Source organism: Planococcus citri, chromosome 3, assembly GCF_950023065.1.
Source record: "Planococcus citri chromosome 3, ihPlaCitr1.1, whole genome shotgun sequence".
In the NCBI taxonomy this organism is placed as follows: Eukaryota; Metazoa; Arthropoda; class Insecta; order Hemiptera; family Pseudococcidae; genus Planococcus; species Planococcus citri.
In genome coordinates this window covers 81654962-81673194 of record NC_088679.1, presented here as the reverse complement: position 1 = coordinate 81673194, position 18233 = coordinate 81654962, and the positions used below count along the sequence as shown (strand labels likewise).

The window sequence follows — 18233 nt, the reverse complement described above, 5'->3', positions numbered from 1 at the left end:
AAGATAGACGGGTTCTGCGCCAGGAATAAACAAATTGAACAGTAAATTTCCTCAACATATAAACAGAAAAGGAAGAAGTCGTTTTGTCTTCTGTCTCTTATGTTTGAACAAATAATTTTAATCTCAAAATTTCTGAGGTAGAAATTTTTTGCCATTTGTCTTCTTCAAACAATAATTCGACTCGTATTTTGAAAATTCTAGTACTAGGTACTTCAGTTTCATAATCAGAAAATGTATTTGTATTTCGAGATGGATTTTTAGCCATTAGCTCTGTTGTGTTTGAAGACAAATTATTAGAAATTTTATCTAGAGATATGGGCGGGTTCTGCGCCAGGAATGAAAAATCCAACTCTGAATCGTTTAAAAACCAACAGAAAAGGAAGGAGTTCCTTAGTTTCTCTGTGTCTCAGATTTGAAAAACTGATTTTCGAGTCGAAATTTCGAGATGGAAACTTTTTTGCGACTCATCCCCCATTATAAATATTTTTTTCCAAATTCTTACTTCTGTTTCAAAATTGAGAGAATCATGTTGGGATAGATATAGACCTCGTTTCTGTTGCATTTGAATAGAAATGCTAGGAAAATTCCACCGGAGAGGTAAGCGGGTTCTGCGCCAGGAGTGAAAAATTCAACAAGTTAATACCTCAAATAGAACAGATTAAGAAAAGATTTGTTCAATCTTCTTCAGTCATGTTTAAAAAAATAATTTTTGAGTCGGAAAAATTTTACTGGAGAGTTGGGCGGGTTTTGCGCCAGGAATGAAAAGTTTGTTTCAATTCGGACTATTGATGTCGTGATTATAGGGTTTTTATTCATTTTTTTGGAACAAAAATACGTTTTGTAAAGGGTATGCCACAATTTAATGGAATCCGATTTCGAAAATAAAGGCTCAATACGGATCCTTAGAATGATAGACACTTAATTGAAATATTTACCTACCTACTTACATGTATATATATGTACTCTCTAAATTTAAAGCAGTCAAATTTCACTGCTTAGCAGTCACGACATTTTGCCTTTTTAAAGCAGTAGTTTTTTTTACTGCAAAACAGTGAAAAATTACTGAATTGGTCAGTCAAAATGATTTTTTACTGACCAATTCAGTAATTTTTCACTGTTTTGCAGTAAAAAAAAACTACTGCTTTAAAAAGGCAAAATGTCGTGACTGCTAAGCAGTGAAATTGACTGTTTCAAATTTAGAGAGTATGTATTATTATTCTGATTTTAAATAATAAGGAATAAGAAAAGATCTGTACTCACCTATCGACACTAATACAACATAAATGAAAAATGGATACTGTAGAAAAATAAACGTCCAACGAATTCCAAACGTCGCACATAAAAATGCCGAAAAACCACTGGCCGGTGAATTCGACGCTCGCGTTGAAACTCATGGCGCAAATCGCGACTAGCATATCGGCCAACGCCAACGACACCACGAAATAATTGGTAATTACGCGTAATTTCGGATGCCTCATAACGCTAACGATAACTAATAAATTTCCGAGTAGAGCGGCCACTATAATAAATATCATTATGACGCCTTTTAATAGAAATAATATGCAATTGATGACGTCGTCCGCCTCGAGCTGGTCCTGCGTTCCGGTATAGAAACCGGTGATGGATTTGCTCGTCGGGTCGTTGTACAACGTCGAAGCGGACGCGGACGCGGACGCCGCCGACGCTGAAGCCGTCGTCAACGTTTCGTTCATACTCGTCGAGGTGGCGTAGTAGTTGAATTTCTTGCTCAGTTCGTTGAAATTCGATGTGAGATTGGCAGTCATTTTACGCCACTGCCGCGGCCATACACTGTGGCACCAGGCACAGGCGCAGGCACAGGTACAGGTACATAGGGTATATAGCTAGGCTCGGGGCAAGTACCAAGCTCTATGCCTTAGCCTATCTAAGTATGTATCTATTTTACCTACGTAGTTCTCGAGCGAAAACGCGTTACGTCGAGAGATTTCGTAGAATGCTGCTTGTACATACGCGTACGAGTACCTAAGACCTATATCGAAGTACTATAGGCACAGGCACAGGCACAGTCACACATATGTACAAACGAACGATATAAAAATCAAAAAAATATAGGTATATGTAGAAGTTGGCAAACTATCAGGCAGCTAGAGCTACGACGCTGGCAGTTTTCACTTACTCGTATAGGTTACCGTAAAATTCGAGCACGTATATACCTAACGCTAATGTACCGCACGGTAATCTACGAATAGCCGCGTATAATACGTATTCGCGTATTATCGTCTTATCGATTTATCAATTTATTTTTCTCTTTCATTTTGCGATAATTTTTCGTCCTCGATAACGCGATCATTGGTCAAACGACGCGACGCAACCACACGTATTTCGGCCACTTCTCAAAACGCATAGAGGCTATGTTGAGCGGTGGCGATGCTGCAATTACTACTGATGCTGCTGCTGCTACTGCTACGATGACTGCTGATGACGCTGCTATCGTTACTGCAAGTATTACTGCTGCAATAGCTGATGTAGTCGCTTAATCTGGTCGTATGGTATAAACTACGAGTATTGCTGTGGTTGATGCCAACACTGGTCCTACAATCGCTGCTAATGCTCGTGTTAACAATGCATTCGTCATTTTGTTGCAAATCGTACATCATTTTGGCGGATACGTTGATTTTCAAGTGTTTCTGAACGTTATTTATCTGAAACAAAAAAAATACAGCGATCGAATTAGATACATAATATAGGTACCTAAAGGAAGAATATAGATGGTGCGAAGCTCAGTGGAGACCTTCGTTTTGAGATAAAAGTTGACCAGAAAAAATGTGAGCGCTGTAGGTGCCCTTGGAGTGGAGATATGGGTTCTCAAATATTGTATTTGCAACAAACGGCGTCCAAGCAACTTAATCCACCCCCCCCCCCACATTAGGTAGGTATAATCAGTTGCTATACGCTTCTGGTCGAATTCAAAAACAACGACAAAGCTCATTTAGAAATCGTGACTATTTTTCTCACCGCATTGAACGTAAATAGGTACCTACTTAATGTACATATAAGTAGTTCAAAAAAAGAAGAAAAGCCTCAAAAAACTCAACTCAGCTTTTACATCTTCAAATCATTCTCCTCGTCAAACCCCGATGTTTGTCAGCCTAGCACTTTAGCATTAACGAGAGGATTGCTTTTCTTACCCAATATAGGAGTAATGAACGAGCGAACAAGTTCAAGTACATACAACAACAACTCGCATATATTATTTTAATACAGGCGGAAACTTTTTCGAGTGTTTTATTACCGTTCGCAAAACGGATTTGAATTGCCGGCATAACGGAGGTGAAATATTTATTACGCATTTTATTTACCATAACGGCTGAGGCAGAGCCAGCATCATCTCGGTACTAGCGCTTCTGCCCATGCTCGCGCGTTCGCGTTCACGTTCAAATTATTCGCTTTAATTTATCGCTCGACGTTAATATAATTTCGCGTATTCGCCGGTAATTAGTTTCTCTGCACAGTGAAATCTGCTCCCTTATCGTTATCCTAGTACGCGAATATGTACGACTTATAGTTAGACTACGAGTAACTACGTATTAAAACGAGATAACTGGCGTGTCAGCCGAATGTCATACACTCAACTTACGAGACACCCTTTCCCATTCGTCGTATGGTAAAAACAACGTAGAAATGGTTCGCTGTTCGTCAAATTTGCCTTTTTTCAAAACTGCGAGATCGTACTCCCTGAAATTGAATTTTTTAACCAATTTTTATAACACACTGTTGGATTAAAAGAATCAAAATTTCAAAGTTTTTCATAATTAAAAAAAAAAAAAAAATTGGTTGATGTGTGATTTAAACAAAAGTTGAATTTTTGCAGCCAGTGGGTTCTGGAAACTTCATTGAGTTCAAAATTTTTGAAAATTCAGCATTTTTGAAATCTGATACTTACTTACCTCTTCAGAAAAATTGAAACTCTAATTTAAATCAACCAACCAGATTCAAATTTCATTATTCCAAGTAACTTTAAAGCTTCTGTCAAAATTTGGATTTTCTCAAAGTTATATATACCTACTTGTACCTATATTTAACGTGAAAATTAATTTAGACAGCTAAAAATGTGTTTTCAACTCATTTTCTAGACCCCCATTCTGTAAACCCATACCCAGTGAAGTGGGAAATCTGAAATTCGATCTCCACTAATGTATATATACCTACCTACTTTATATTGATTTTAATGAAAATCCTTTTGATGATGATACCATGGAGCTTGGAGATAAACTTGCAGCTGAGATAGCTCAGTCAAGTCAGGAGAACTGGCAGGGACTGGTAGAGGATCTCAACTTTGCCTAGGACAGTTGAAGAGCATGGAACCTGCTAAAAAGACTGAATGGAGAAAATAGTCCAGCAGGGGGCTTCACTCAGACAACAGTAAACCAGATTGCTCACCAGTTGCTTATAAATGGAAAGACAAATGGTACCCAGTGTTAAAAGCAAGAAAATTATTCATAATCAAGCAGAGGAAGTGAATAACTTTTCGTCACCATTCACATACTCCGAGGTCACAGAGACTATACATTCAGCCTAAAATTGAAAAGCAGCAGGTGTTGATAAAATGTATGAGGAGCAGATACAGCATTTTGGGCCAAATACTGTTACATGGATCCAGGAATTGTACAACACTTGTGTAGAAACATCAAGAATACGTCGATCCTGGAGGCAGGCCCATGTCGCTATTCAGAAGCCAGGCAAGGACCTAAATGACCCTAAAAGTTATCACCCTATATCGTTACTATGCCACCTGTGTAAGATATTTGAGCAAGTGGTCCTAAATGGAGTAGCTGAGCATATTGACAAGAACCTAATCAGTCAGTAGGCAGGTTTCAGACCTGGGAAATCTTGTACTGGCCAGGTCCTGAGTTTAACATAGCACCTAGAGGATGGTTTTGAACAGTGTAAGGTCACTGGTGCTGAGTTTGTGGACCTCATTGCAGCGTTTGACACAGTGTGTCATCGGTTACTTCGGTACAAGATTTATGAACTGACTAGGGACTAGAAATTTACAGAAATCATCATGACACTGCTTAAAGACCAGAGGTTGTATGTGACTTTAGATGGAAAGAATAGCACTTGGAGAAGGCAAAAGAATGGCTCACTACAGGGAAGTGTCCTGTCACCCTTTCTTTTTAATATCTACACCAATAACCAACCAATTGAAGGACCTGCACATCACTTCCTTCATGCAGACGACTTGGCGCTCACAGCACAGTGTGATATGTACATTTGTAGAGGTGGAAGACACGCTGAATCAGGCAATAGAAGAACTCAACAAATACTATAAAGCCAACCACCTTAGGCCAAATCCATCCAAGACAGAAACCTGTTTGTTCCGCCTGGGAAACTGTGAGGCCAAGAAACAGCTCAACATCCAATGGGGAAACACTGCACTGAATTACAATGACCACCCCAAATATCTAGGAGTGACATCCCAGTTGGGTGAAAATCTAATCGGCGCGTATTTTATTTACGCGTAAAAATCTGCCATTGATCAATATTCTTGAAAAATTTTATGGCACCAGCGGGGATCGAACCCGAGTCCCCGGATCTGTGAGCGGAATCCTTGCTACCTATGCCACCAGAGCACTTGGTAGAAGTGACTAAAGATTTATATACTAAGCTGCAACACACATGCAAAATACCACATTTATGCGCGTTTTTCAGCAAATATGAGAATAAATACGCTACGAAATATTTGCGTAGCGTATTTTTGTGGCTGGTTTTTTCAACGTGCAAAAATACGCCACATAATTTAGAAGCGTAGCGGCTTTACGCGATAAAAATACGCTACGAAATATTCTTGTGGCGTGTTTATCAGCAGAAATTTTTTTCTGTTGTGCAGAAAATGTGACAACCCAAAAAGTCGCTTCAAATTACGCCTGTGAATTGAAGCGCAATTTTGAAAACTGTAAAATCTGCTGCATGGCAGCAGTTGAAAGTCGCGTTGAAGTATAAAACGCCAATTAAACTGCTCTTTACCGCGTATTTATTGGCAGAAGGGCAGATTTTCACCCAACTAGGACACTGGATAGATCACTAACCTACAGGCTACACTATGAAAAAACTAAAATGAAAGTGGCTGCTAGAACAAACCTAAGCTGAAAGTTGGTAGGTAGAAATGGGGAGCTAAACCACAGGTCCTATGCACATCAGCACTAGAGCTGCATTACTCAGTTGCGGAATATGCTTGTCCCGCATGGGGATGATCAGCACATGCTAAAAAAGTAGATGTGCCCCTGAATGAAGCCTGTCAATTGGTGACAGGATGCCTCAGACCAACTCCACTCACAGCTCTGCATTGTCACACAGGGATTGCACCACCAGAAGTGCGTAGGGAGGTGGCTGCCTGAGCAAAAAAATTAAAGCAACACACAACCCCCTACATCCCATGCATGGCTACAACAAATTACCAGAGAGCAGACTGAAATCTAGACACGGTTCCTGAGAACAGTGAATGAATTGAGTGCTCCTGACAAAGTCAAACGCTGTCAAATCTGGAACACAGCATCAAGTAGCAATACTATGAGTGAATCATGCCCCAAGGCAACCAACTGCAGTATAGCCTCTGGAAAACGCTGAATAGAATTAGAAGCGGAACAACACGCTCAAAATCCAACCTACACAGATGGCACTTGGCTGATGATGATCTGTGCGAATGTGGCGAGGTACAAGATGACAGACATCTTTCCAGGTGTCGATTATATTATGGTGACTTTGACACAGACAAACTGGACCAGACAATTGATGACAAGGGGATGAAGTTCCTCAAATATTGGGACAAGAAGGGAATTTAGAAGATACTTAGTATTGCCAACCAGACAAGAGAAAAAAAATCCAGCTAATGGATTAAAGGTTGTTTCAAAATTGCACAAATTTAGGATGAAATAGGGTTATTTGAAACCGAGAGGGCGATGCAACTGAAAAATTCAATCAATTTTGGATATTTGCAAGATTTCATACTTTTTTAAAACAATTTTGAAAATAGCCCACAAGAAAAGCGTTATGTGAGCCAAAATTTTGCTGACTATTTGAAAAGACCTCCCTTGTAAGTTGATCTTACATCTGTACAATGTACATATCCCCAACTACCAACTGGATTTTAGAATGGTTAAATTTTTTTTAAACTCCCCTTTAATTTTCTTAAAAATATAACAAATGAACACCAACTCCATCGGTGTATCACCTGATTAGATTTTTCAGCAATTTACTTGTTTCTCTCTTTCTCTGTCCGTTTCTTTTTTTCATTTCAGTGCTCGAGAGTGCTTCGTACGAGTAAGTAAGTAGGTATTACAAAAATGTTCTCGTAAACAAGCGTAAATAGGTAGGTACAATATAGAGATACGTAGACGTACGTGTACCTATACATATGGTATGGTATGGTATATTACGAGTTATTCATCTCGAATATGGCGTTATGAATTTATCATTGTACGAATAATTAAGAAAAATTGCGCCGATTCGGTTGCCATCGTTACACGGAGCGGAGCTGAGTTGAGTGCGCTAACGAGCACGAGAAAATTATTCGTAGCTAAAGCTAACCGAGTCGTTCGACTTTTGAACTTGCGTGTACGCTGGGCTCGGCGGCGCGGCTTGGCAATGCCAGCGAAAAGGCTGTAGGTAAACTCGTCTCGTGCTGTATAGCATATTGTACTTAATCAGCCTGACAGGGATGGCAGGGCATGGCAGAGCGCGGCGCAACCGTTTTCAAAGCATTCGAAAATATTATTTCATTAGAAATTTTCACGCGCAATCAAGTTGATCCAATTCAAAAATGTGCTGTGTGCTATACGCTATACGTTCCAAAAGTATACGAGTACATACATATCTACTACCCTTACTCGTCTACCTACCCATTTACGCAAGTGTACGAGCCACGGTGACTTTTAGATTGTTTCGCATTGTTAGACAAACAAAAGGATACCTGCCTATGCCTGTGTGCGCGTGTGGTGTTTGTTATACACACTTTATATTATAGCCTCTAATTCTGATGTACAAATTCGAATTTATACCTACTTACCATATTGTCGTATTTGTATTTATACGAGTATACAACTATACTGCATAGATAGCACGTAGGTGTAACTAGGTAGTATGTGGTACTCGTAGATAGAAAATACAGATATTAAAATTTGTTTAGACGAAACGATCTATTTGCGTATACCTACCTGTTTGTATTTAATAATAGGTACCTTACTGCACATTATTACGAGTACCTATACCTAAGTATATCACGTTCACTCGAGGTAACAACTGGAGGGGGGAGGGGGTTTCTTTGCAAAATAAGGTAGGTAAATAGGTACACCCTTGTTCATAATAATATGATCGAATAAAAAACATATTTGAATCTTTTAACTTCACATTTCAACCTTGTACGTAAATCCAATATCAAGTTTGACAAATTTTTCCGAAAATTAATAACTGAAACGGTTTTGAAAACCCTGATTGTGGTAAATTTGAAGAATTGTAGGAGGGGGGAGGGGAATGAAAGCGGTCGTGAAGTGACGTAGGTAGGTACTAGGTAGGTAAGTAAGCAATACGAGCAAATGAAAATTAAAGGACCCGAATTACTAAAAATCGCGTGACAGCGTGACCTGCATGGGAAACAGATTCGAAGAAATTCAGGCACCGATTTTTGTGGCTAATAATACTCCTATGGCTACCCACCCCTTATACTTGGGTTAATATATGTAGATACGAATAGAGGAGTACGGTGGTTGGTAGTCGTATTAGATTACCTACGTATACAGTGTAGTTGTAGCTCATAACCTCGGGTAAGTATAGGTATAGTAATTTCATCGTGTGCTAGTGGTAGATTCGGTTGTTAACAATGTTGATAAGGTGAAATTGAACGTACCGACGGCGCGACGCGATACGAGGACGCACCGGTCGATGGTCGACGGTACCGTTCATTTTTTACTCGTATAGTCGAGTCGTACAACTCTCGTAAATACGAATAAACACGCGAAATTGACGTGCACCAAGGTGTAGGTGTATATAAGGTGTAAGGTGTAAGAGTTACGTTCTATATTGCGGTCGTCGTCGTCGTCGTACTTACTCGACGTTCGAGTATTACGTACCTATACCTATATTAAACAACGCCAATCGTGTCAAGATCGTGTCACGCGCTGCATCGAGCTGAAGGGATGTTTATTTCGTCATAAGGGCAATCATAAAACTTTTTCGTGGAATATTTGTACATACGAGTACCCAAGTACCATATTTTTTGAGCAGAGTGAACCAACAATTCCTGTCCAAAGTCGAGCTAAAGTTTATTTTTTGACCTTAAACCATAGCGAGTTGAAATTCTTAAGATCTAATAGAAGATTAAAAAATCGCCGAAGGATCCAGAATGGCCCCAAACAAGTAGTGTTGACTGTTGATGTATGGGAGTTGGATTGAAAAAAAAAAACAGCTTTTCATATTGGTTCACGTTTCTTAAAAAAATGTATAGGTACAGTACATACTTATCTGTCAGATAATGGTCCTTGGAGTTTTTTTTTGGGAAGGAGGATTTTTCAAATTGTCAAGAATTCATTAAAAATTCAAAAAGAACTAAGTATAGTAGCCCCTAAAATTTTGATTAGGTAGGGTGCTTTAGGACATGCTTTTATTAGAACTACTACTGAGAGGTCGCATTGTTGGCCAAAATTGTGTAGGGAGATGAAACTGGAGCAGACAGGGCACGGACAGTTGGTATACGAAGCAATGTATGTACTCGTGGGTAGATATAGGTATAATTTGAATTTCACCTATCACTTGCACAGCATCATCGCCGCGCCGAGTCGTCATTTTTGTCATCATCATCACCATCATCTACATAGCCGCTTTCATTCTCGTTCTCATGCTCTCGTCTTCATCACGAGGCAAAAAGTTATTAGTTGGAAGTTTGCGAACGAGAATATTCAAACTTTGGTCGTGCCACGATGTTTTCAAGTTATAAATTAGGGCGACGAGCAGAGTGCGAACGCGCCCGGTATGCGTACAAATGATTAATTAACCCGACCGCGGGGCGTAATTTTTCTTTTACTAATCTTCTCGTCGAATAAAAACCTCTATCCGACGCGACGCCAAAGCCGCGTCTCGCCGTCCGCGTCCCTACCCTCTCTTCTAACAATGGATAATATTTTTCACATTTACGAATTCGTGAAAATCTAATTATAATGACCGAATTAAAGTCACCGACACAATTGGTTACACGCAGCCCTTGCTGCAGCATCATTTCGAAATATGTATGTATGTGCGAAATGAAAAATTACTTTCGCTCGCTTCTCATCGCTCTTTCAAGTTACATACTACGAGTATGGTATAGGTAAAGGTATATTGCGCGTAATTTAACATTTGTACAGTGTATTTTTAATTGTTAGTATGGACTATAGTTACCTATCGCTGACATCTTAAACAAATCAATAAATCAAGGAAGATTTCCATGGTCTCTGAAAAAGGCCATTGTTGTCACTGTTCATCAGAACAAGAGTAAATTATTTATGGAACATTACAGGCCAATCTCCCTTCTTTCAGTACTATCAAAAATTTTTGAAAAAGTTGTAAAAAATCAAATTTTAAATTTCCTGCATTCGAAAGATTTCTTTTCAAAACAGCAGTATGGATTTTTGTCTGGGAAGAGTACCAGTGATGCTCTGTTTGATCATATTACTGAGGTAGTCGATGGTCTAGATGCGGGTGATAGTGTTGAGGTGGCATACCTCGACCTCAGTAAGGCATTTGACATGGTTGATGTTGGGATTCTTTTGCAGAAGCTCTGGAACTGTGGGATAAGGGGTGTGCAGCATGGCTGGTTCAGATCCTACTTGAAGGGAAGAACTCGAGCTGTTAAAGTTGGGAATAAAATTGGGAACTTCTTACCTGTAGCGCATGGGGTACCACAGGGCAGCATACTAGGACCAATCCTCTTTTTAATTTACATTAATGACATTTTCAAACTAAAATTAAATGGGACATTATATTGATTTGCAGATGATACAACTTCAGTAAATAGGGCCAAAAATCAAGATGATCTTATTAAGTTTACCTATTAATGAAGATTTGAAATTATTGGGAGGCTGGTTCTGGCAACATAGATTAAAACCAAATTCGTCCAAATCAAAATTGTTAAGTTTTGGCTATAGGGTTTCCCCTGACCTGGGGTCCAGATGCCACATGCATGAAAGCCCAAATTGTAGGGCTCCATGTGGCTGCATGCCCCTATCACAAGTTGAGTCAACTCGGTACCTTGGAATAATGATTGATTCCAAGTTGATCGGGAAAGAACAGAGTTTATACCCGCACAACAATTGTCGACGTCGACATTTACATTGACTACGTTTTTTCCCAACATAATGATGGAAAAGCTATCAATTAATTATTTAGTAGGAATCTTCTGTTTGTACAAAAGCCAGGTAAATGAAAAGTTTCACAATTTTCTCATTATTTCTGATACCTCGACATGCCATCTCGACATGTAGATGTAAAATTCACTATGTCGACCAATTTTTCAAAATTAAAATTTCTGTTTTAGTGTTTAAAAGTTTAGTAAACATTCAAAGATATGATCTTGTTCAATGAGGAAAACAAATTTTTTAGGGCATTGATGAAATTATGCACTTTTCCACAGTTTGGAGTTGTAGATGATATGATGTTGATATTGTGGATGTATTTGTTGATGTCGAATTTCACATCAACATTAACATCGACATGTCGACATGAAAAATGGATTAGTTTAGTACTTTTAGATAAAGTATTGCACCATCTTTGATATAAGGAATTTCTGTTCAGCTATTTGATTGTACAGACTTTTCGTCTGTACTTCTTCGGAAGTGGACTTTATGTTGATGCTGTTTTCAGCACAAGTAATAGCCACATAAGAGGAAAATATTCTTGGAAAAAAATTTTCAATTTTTAAACTCAAATTTTATAATGTTACGATGCAGGAGGTCGACATAAATTTTGATGTGAATGTTGATCCATCCACATCCGTCACTTTTGGATGCCACATGTTGATGTGGATTTCGACCCTGTGTTGAGCCAATTGTCGACATGAATGCAGATCCACATCAGTCGACAATTACATCGACAATTAGCTCGACACAGGGTCGAAATTCACATCGACATGTGGCATCCAAAAGTGACGGCTGTGGATGGGTCGACATTCACATCAAAATTAGCATGGTCATTGTTGCACCGGTACTTACAAACTAAACTTAGAAAACTAAACTATTTGATTCGCTTCCTGGCACAATATTTTGGCACTCAACACATGGTAAAAATTTATTATGCTTTCTATCAATCTGTGCTCCAGTATGGCTTGTTCATCTGGGGGGGGGGGCAGCGGACTGTTGCTTAGAACCTATCCATATTCTACAAAAATGGGCATTTAGGAGCATTGCAGGTAAAAAAGGGGTGAAAGTATAAAAAACAATTTTCAAAAACTAGAAATTCTGCCTATTCAAAAACTCTATCAAGTCCAGGCAATTGACCATTGTACAAAGGAATAGGTCCAAATTTAGAGTTTATGTGAATGAGAGGGGGAGGAAAATTGATAAAACCGTTGCTCCCCTACCTAGGTACCAATGAGACAGATCTGGTGCTCAGGCTCCATGGTGCTTGCTGAAGCTGTGTAATGCAGTGATGAGTAGAGGTTTTGACTCCTGGCTGGCACTAGTCCGGTAGTTACTGGAGAGTGAAAACACCTTACAGACTACTGGGTAGTATTACGTCACATGTCTGCTTTCTGTTTGCTTATAGTATGTGAGGTCCTGTTATTCCGCTGTAGATGCACTCATTTTTTATTCTATGATGAATATGATGATAAATGAATTTGTCGTTAAGCTTTCCTGTGTGTTCATTATTTTTAGCTTTTAGTTTTGTTTTATACTCTTTCATTTGCTTGATTACGTACCTATTTATTTGTATTTTTTTGTGTGTTTTGTTTGTTTCTCTCTCGTTTTCTTTTTTTTTCTCTCCTCCTTCAATCTGTTAATTTTTTTTCCCACATGAACAATGTTTTACTATGGATGCCCCCTCGCTCGCGTAATTTGAAATATTTTTAGAAATAAATAAATATTGATTGATTGATCATCATGAGGAGGGTTCCCTAATAGTTAGTAAAATTGGCAACAGTGGCTTGAAACGTCGCTTAAAGTTGATCTCAAATTTCTACCGTATAAAATGTTACAAAATTCTAAATGTACCTAGTCTAATGAAAATAACGGAGAGCAAAAAGTTATTCGCGAACGTGATTCATGGCTCATGATTATTATGAATCACGACTCACAGCTTAGAAAAAATGGGTTCAAATCGAATCAAAAATCACGAATCACGCCTGAAAAATGATTTTAATTACGAATCAAATCGTGATATTTCTAATTCGAATCGTCCCCATCATGACCTCAAAATCATGCAGGATGCTGAAAATCGAGAAGTAGACCGGTACAGCATTGTCACCTGGGTCAGAGTGCCATTCGCTGTAGTGTGCCATACGCGATTATACGATTCTTCTGCTAACAATACTAAATGCTAACTACCTACGCAACGTTTTCTTTTCACATTTTCAAGGCGGAACGAGTAAGGGAAAAAAAGCGAGAAAAATCAACAAATCGTCGATTACGCGAATAAAAAGGATTCGAAATTAGATTTTGATTTTTTGTCGTTGTTTTGTTTCCGTTATTTTTACCCCAACGTTCGAAAATGACGCGACGTCGTCGACGACGACGAAAAAAAAAAGAGAAAAAAAGAAGGAAAATATTACGGTTCATTTTTCGCCGGGTAGGCCTACCTATGCTAACAATGAAAATAGCTTTTTACGAGATGCCGCACACGGCATAACGTTGCCTTGTTTACTTATTAGTTATTTGACTCGAGCGAATATTAGGTACCTATAGTATGCTTTAAGGAGATGAAGATTGAGGTTGTAAAACATGCATATGACGAATCGTTTAAATTGAAAAACAGACGTATCTACGGTACGGTAATTTTTCACCCTTACGAGTCAATTTGCTCGCGTGCGAAGATCAAACTGTCGCTTTGTTTATCTGCGATGCCGATGAGGTGCGGTGGATGGGGCCATAGGTAGGTGTTGGTTTTTGATAGCCAATCCAGACGACCGAACGGCGAACGGAAGCGACATGATTGAAAAAATTACCCGACTGCGGAGTTGGCTTTTTTCGTAATTGATGCAAAATTTATCGGAGCGTGAATTCGCAATTTGCCACGTCGAGTCGCGTCGCATCGAGTCAACCACCCGCGAAACGTGACACTTGTTTCGATGTAATCGAGCATTAGATACACCTACACACATTACGCTCGCTTAATTCAATTTTCCAATATACCATTAACTATATTCGCTACATGCGCTGGACATCTTGTACCTACTCGTAGTACAAGTTCCTGTATTTATACTTATACTAACAAAAGATGGTACCTAACCTATCACATCTGCTGCCAAATATTATGTAAGTAGTTTCCATTCCCACTTCATATGGCCCGGGCCCGGCCCACAGAATATTACGTAACTTCACTCAAACTGTATCGATCTGGTGCTCAACTTTCGTCACAATAGTTACTCTTCTCCGCCAAGAAATTTTCAAAAACCAAAAGTAAATTCACGTTTCACAAATGTACTTGTAAAAAGTATCCCACTAGGTACTCAAAAGTGTATGTTGCGAAAGGCACGTGTCATAGTATGAAATGAGAAAGCGATGTAGCCGTTTATTTAATGCAGCTTTTAATTAGGTACTCGCGAATAACTCATTAAGAGCGGATTTATGAAACTTTTTGAAAAGAATTTTGATTTATAATAACGAGACATAGGTACCGGTCAGCTGGTAAGTACATATGTACTCGTTACATAATTATGTATGACTCAAAATTATGCACAGGATAAGTAAGTATACAGGCATTCGTTACATATATTTTGCTGCTTATACGCGTAACTAGATATCTCGCATTTTCCCCCCTTTTTCTTTCTACTCGTATTATTCTGTTAATTTTTTTTTATTGTTTTTCCCCCTTTATTATGTTTTTTATTTTTTTCGCAAGACGCGGTATTACGCTATATCGTGCAGTCGTTCGAGAGTAAGCTGAAGCTCGAGTTGATGTACAACGAAAACGAGAGAGCTTATTTCATCGAGAAAATTTTCTTCACCGGCGGCAATTTATTATTAAATAAATGATGGTAATATTTCTCAGTAGGTATCTTGGCGCGTTAGTCGGTAGCGCGAAAAGTGATTTTTAACACAAATGACCTTGAACAAACGTAAAATAAATTATAGAAAATATTTTTTATCCTTCGCAATACACCAGAGATAGTTACGAGATTACACTCTACTAAATCTTCCCAGCAACATTGTAATTGAATTCGATTTCGTTTGTACCGAAGTGTAACTTTCGAAAAATTACTAAAATTTTTTCACTCACTTTATAGTATACCTACTTACGAGTAGGTACCGGCTTTATGCATTTCTTCTTATCTTTGCTTTTCACTCAGCCCTCGAGTGAAAGCACACAATTTCATACTTACTTACTTACTTACTTACTTACTAACACTAACCTTCTCACTTTAGCACTTGGGAAGTTTCTTACGGTTCGAGTTTTATTTTTTATATTTTACTCTTTTGTGATTCTTCTTTTTGCGAAGAACGAAGAAAATCACTTCAAATGTTCAGATTGAATTTTAACCTTGAGTTTGTTCAAATTCTTGAAAATTGCTGAAAGTTTGTTTATTGTCAGAATAGGGCAACAATTATTTTATTCATTGATTCCTTTAAGTAAGGTGCCTAGGTACCTGTGGGAATGGGTAAGAATATTCCCATGGTAGTCTCTGCTTGTTGTGAAAGGCGGCTAAAAGAGAACTGAATAAGCCAGCCACCTACTTAGTCCATAGCTCACAATACAATACAAATTATAAACCATTAAGAAGCAATAGCTATTTGGTACTATATCGTCGTCTTAATATGCAAAGTGGCTAACTCCAAGTTTTGACCAAAATGAGTTATGAGTGTCATCTCATTTTTATTCACTTAGGTAATTCATGAGTTGAAATCTTAAAAACACGCCTGTGCAGCCCCATTCGTCTATTATTTGTGGTTGAAGTCGGGAAAATTATCTAACTCCGCCAAAGGATAACGCACTGTGTATTTAGCTACGCAAAACTGTTTCATTTTTACGTTACATGAAAATGAGTTATGAACATCATCTGAAAGGTGAACACTTCGTAAATAACTTCCGACATTGAAAATTACCTCAGGTGAATTCATTGGTGTAGTATCCGCGTTTGAAGTTAGGAAAAATATCTAACTCCACTCAAAGTGGCTAAAAATGTGTCAAGTGAAAAAAATTTTCAGCAGAATTTTTTTTTTACTTTAATAAATACCTAACCTTAACTATGTAACACCCATCAATAGTTGATAACGCTGTTTTTCTCATTTCCTGAACAATTTATAAAAACGGAGTTGGCCACTTTGCGTATTAAGACAATGATATGCCCTAGTGCATTTTCGCATGCTAAACAGCAATCTAGCAACCAAGTATTTTCTAAAATGCAACCAGTGAGTTAAAATTTTTCCAATTCCAAAAATTGATAACATTTATGCAAAAAATAACCTCTAGTCTGATAAGCTGTGAGGTGGCTGAGTGAGTTAAGCGGCTTTATTTTCATTTTTTTGAAAAAATTAGGTAGAATATCTCGGATAAGCTACAAGCACCAGACATTGCATGCAATTATTGGTCCTCCCAAATCCTGACAGGGTATGGCGAATTTAGGTATTATCTATACACCATAAATCGCACATTCAGTCGCGAATGCCCGTGTGGGGGTCTAGAACAGAAAAACGAACACATTGTGTATGACTGTCCGGAATCCTTGTTCATCACTTCTAAGTATGATTTCATTGACCGTACAAATAGGAAGATTGCCATCAGCAAAGAATTTGACACCTTTGCCAAGGAGCTGATTGAATGGCTAAAAAGATTCAACATGGAGTACGAAGCTCGCCTATGCCGCATCACAGGTAATGATGGGTGAAGATTAGCTGACTCAGTCAGTGGATAGTGTCTCAACTAGGGTAACTGGGGAGGGGGCTGAGACCCCAGGCTGGCAAACTTCCGGGTTATGTAAGGCTTGGCTGTACTTGGTCCTCTTCCTAGTTAGGGAACCACCCAACAACAATCTACTGTTGTTGGCTTTATGTCTTTCCTTTCTTCAAATTCTTATGTAACATCCTTTACTGTCTATGTGGTTTTCACACTTGTGCTAAGGGTAGGTCATGCATAACTGGAATCGACGGTTACAACCCTCGTACCTTTCCGAAGGAGGAGACATGGTCCAAGTCGACCTGTTATGGGGCGGCTCGTCTTGGTGTGCCTTGTTTGGTGTGCATTGTGCTGGATCATCGGTGTGTCTACATCCATTCCTTCATTCCATCTCTCTGGGCAGTGGGCCCAGTCCCTTGGCTTCTGGTGTTATTCGGGGTTTTGCATCGTCAAACCAGCGTGTCAGTCAATGGAGTCTGTCTTCGGGTTTCACGCTGTTTGCCATTCGCATCCTGATGGCATGCGGATACGCAACAGAGGTCATTTGGGATTGGGACTCATCGCTGTCCAAGGCTCTTAGGCAGCCATTGTGGGGCTTAGGGAAGTCACTCGTTGTTTTTGAAGCCTCTTGTTGTTTTTAGGTGAAGTCTCTCTGCCTCTCATCATTGTTTAGTCTCTCGTTGTTCTTATTTTTGAAGTCTCTCGTTGTCTGAAGTATGTTGTTGTTTTTCGGAGTCTCTCCTCTAGTACCATAGGGAAGCATTCCCATGTACAAAGTCTCTCATTGTATTTGTAAATATGTTTATGCGTTATGTTTATGTGTTATGTACTTAATTATATGCTATCTGATCTTGAACTGTTCGAGGTAGAACCACACTCTGCTGCAAACCTTGCTGTCCGGAGGCAAGACACCATTCGTTGGTAGCCACCGAGTTTGGCCCGCTGCTGGGTGCCTCTACCAAGGGGCAGAAGTGAAATAAACAAAAAATAAATAAATTAAAATTCTCGGCACCTTCTCCCGGGGCCGAGGATCCCTTGTGCGAGTTGTCCCCGCATGAGTTGTGGGTTTCAGGTTTTTGGGCTTGAGACTTTTGGCCATGTCGGGTGAAGTGAGCGCGAGGTGGTCTGAGCGGCTGGTGAGGTTGGTGTTTAGGAGAAATGAGCAGTTTCGAAGTGCAGTA

The 18233-nt window shown here is 39.1% G+C and overlaps 1 protein-coding gene across 5 annotated transcripts in view; it reads right to left on the bottom strand.

Moving 5' to 3' along the window:
* Window positions 1–18233, bottom strand: part of LOC135839796 (octopamine receptor beta-1R-like) — a 342285-nt gene that overhangs the window by 150462 nt on the left and 173590 nt on the right. For all 5 annotated transcript variants that reach the window (XM_065356004.1, XM_065356003.1, XM_065356001.1 and 2 more), the window contains one exon: window positions 1261–2681. In XM_065356004.1, the coding sequence (XP_065212076.1) occupies window positions 1261–1784 (524 nt within the window). In that variant the 5' untranslated portion in view covers window positions 1785–2681. The remainder of the gene's footprint in view (window positions 1–1260; window positions 2682–18233) is intronic.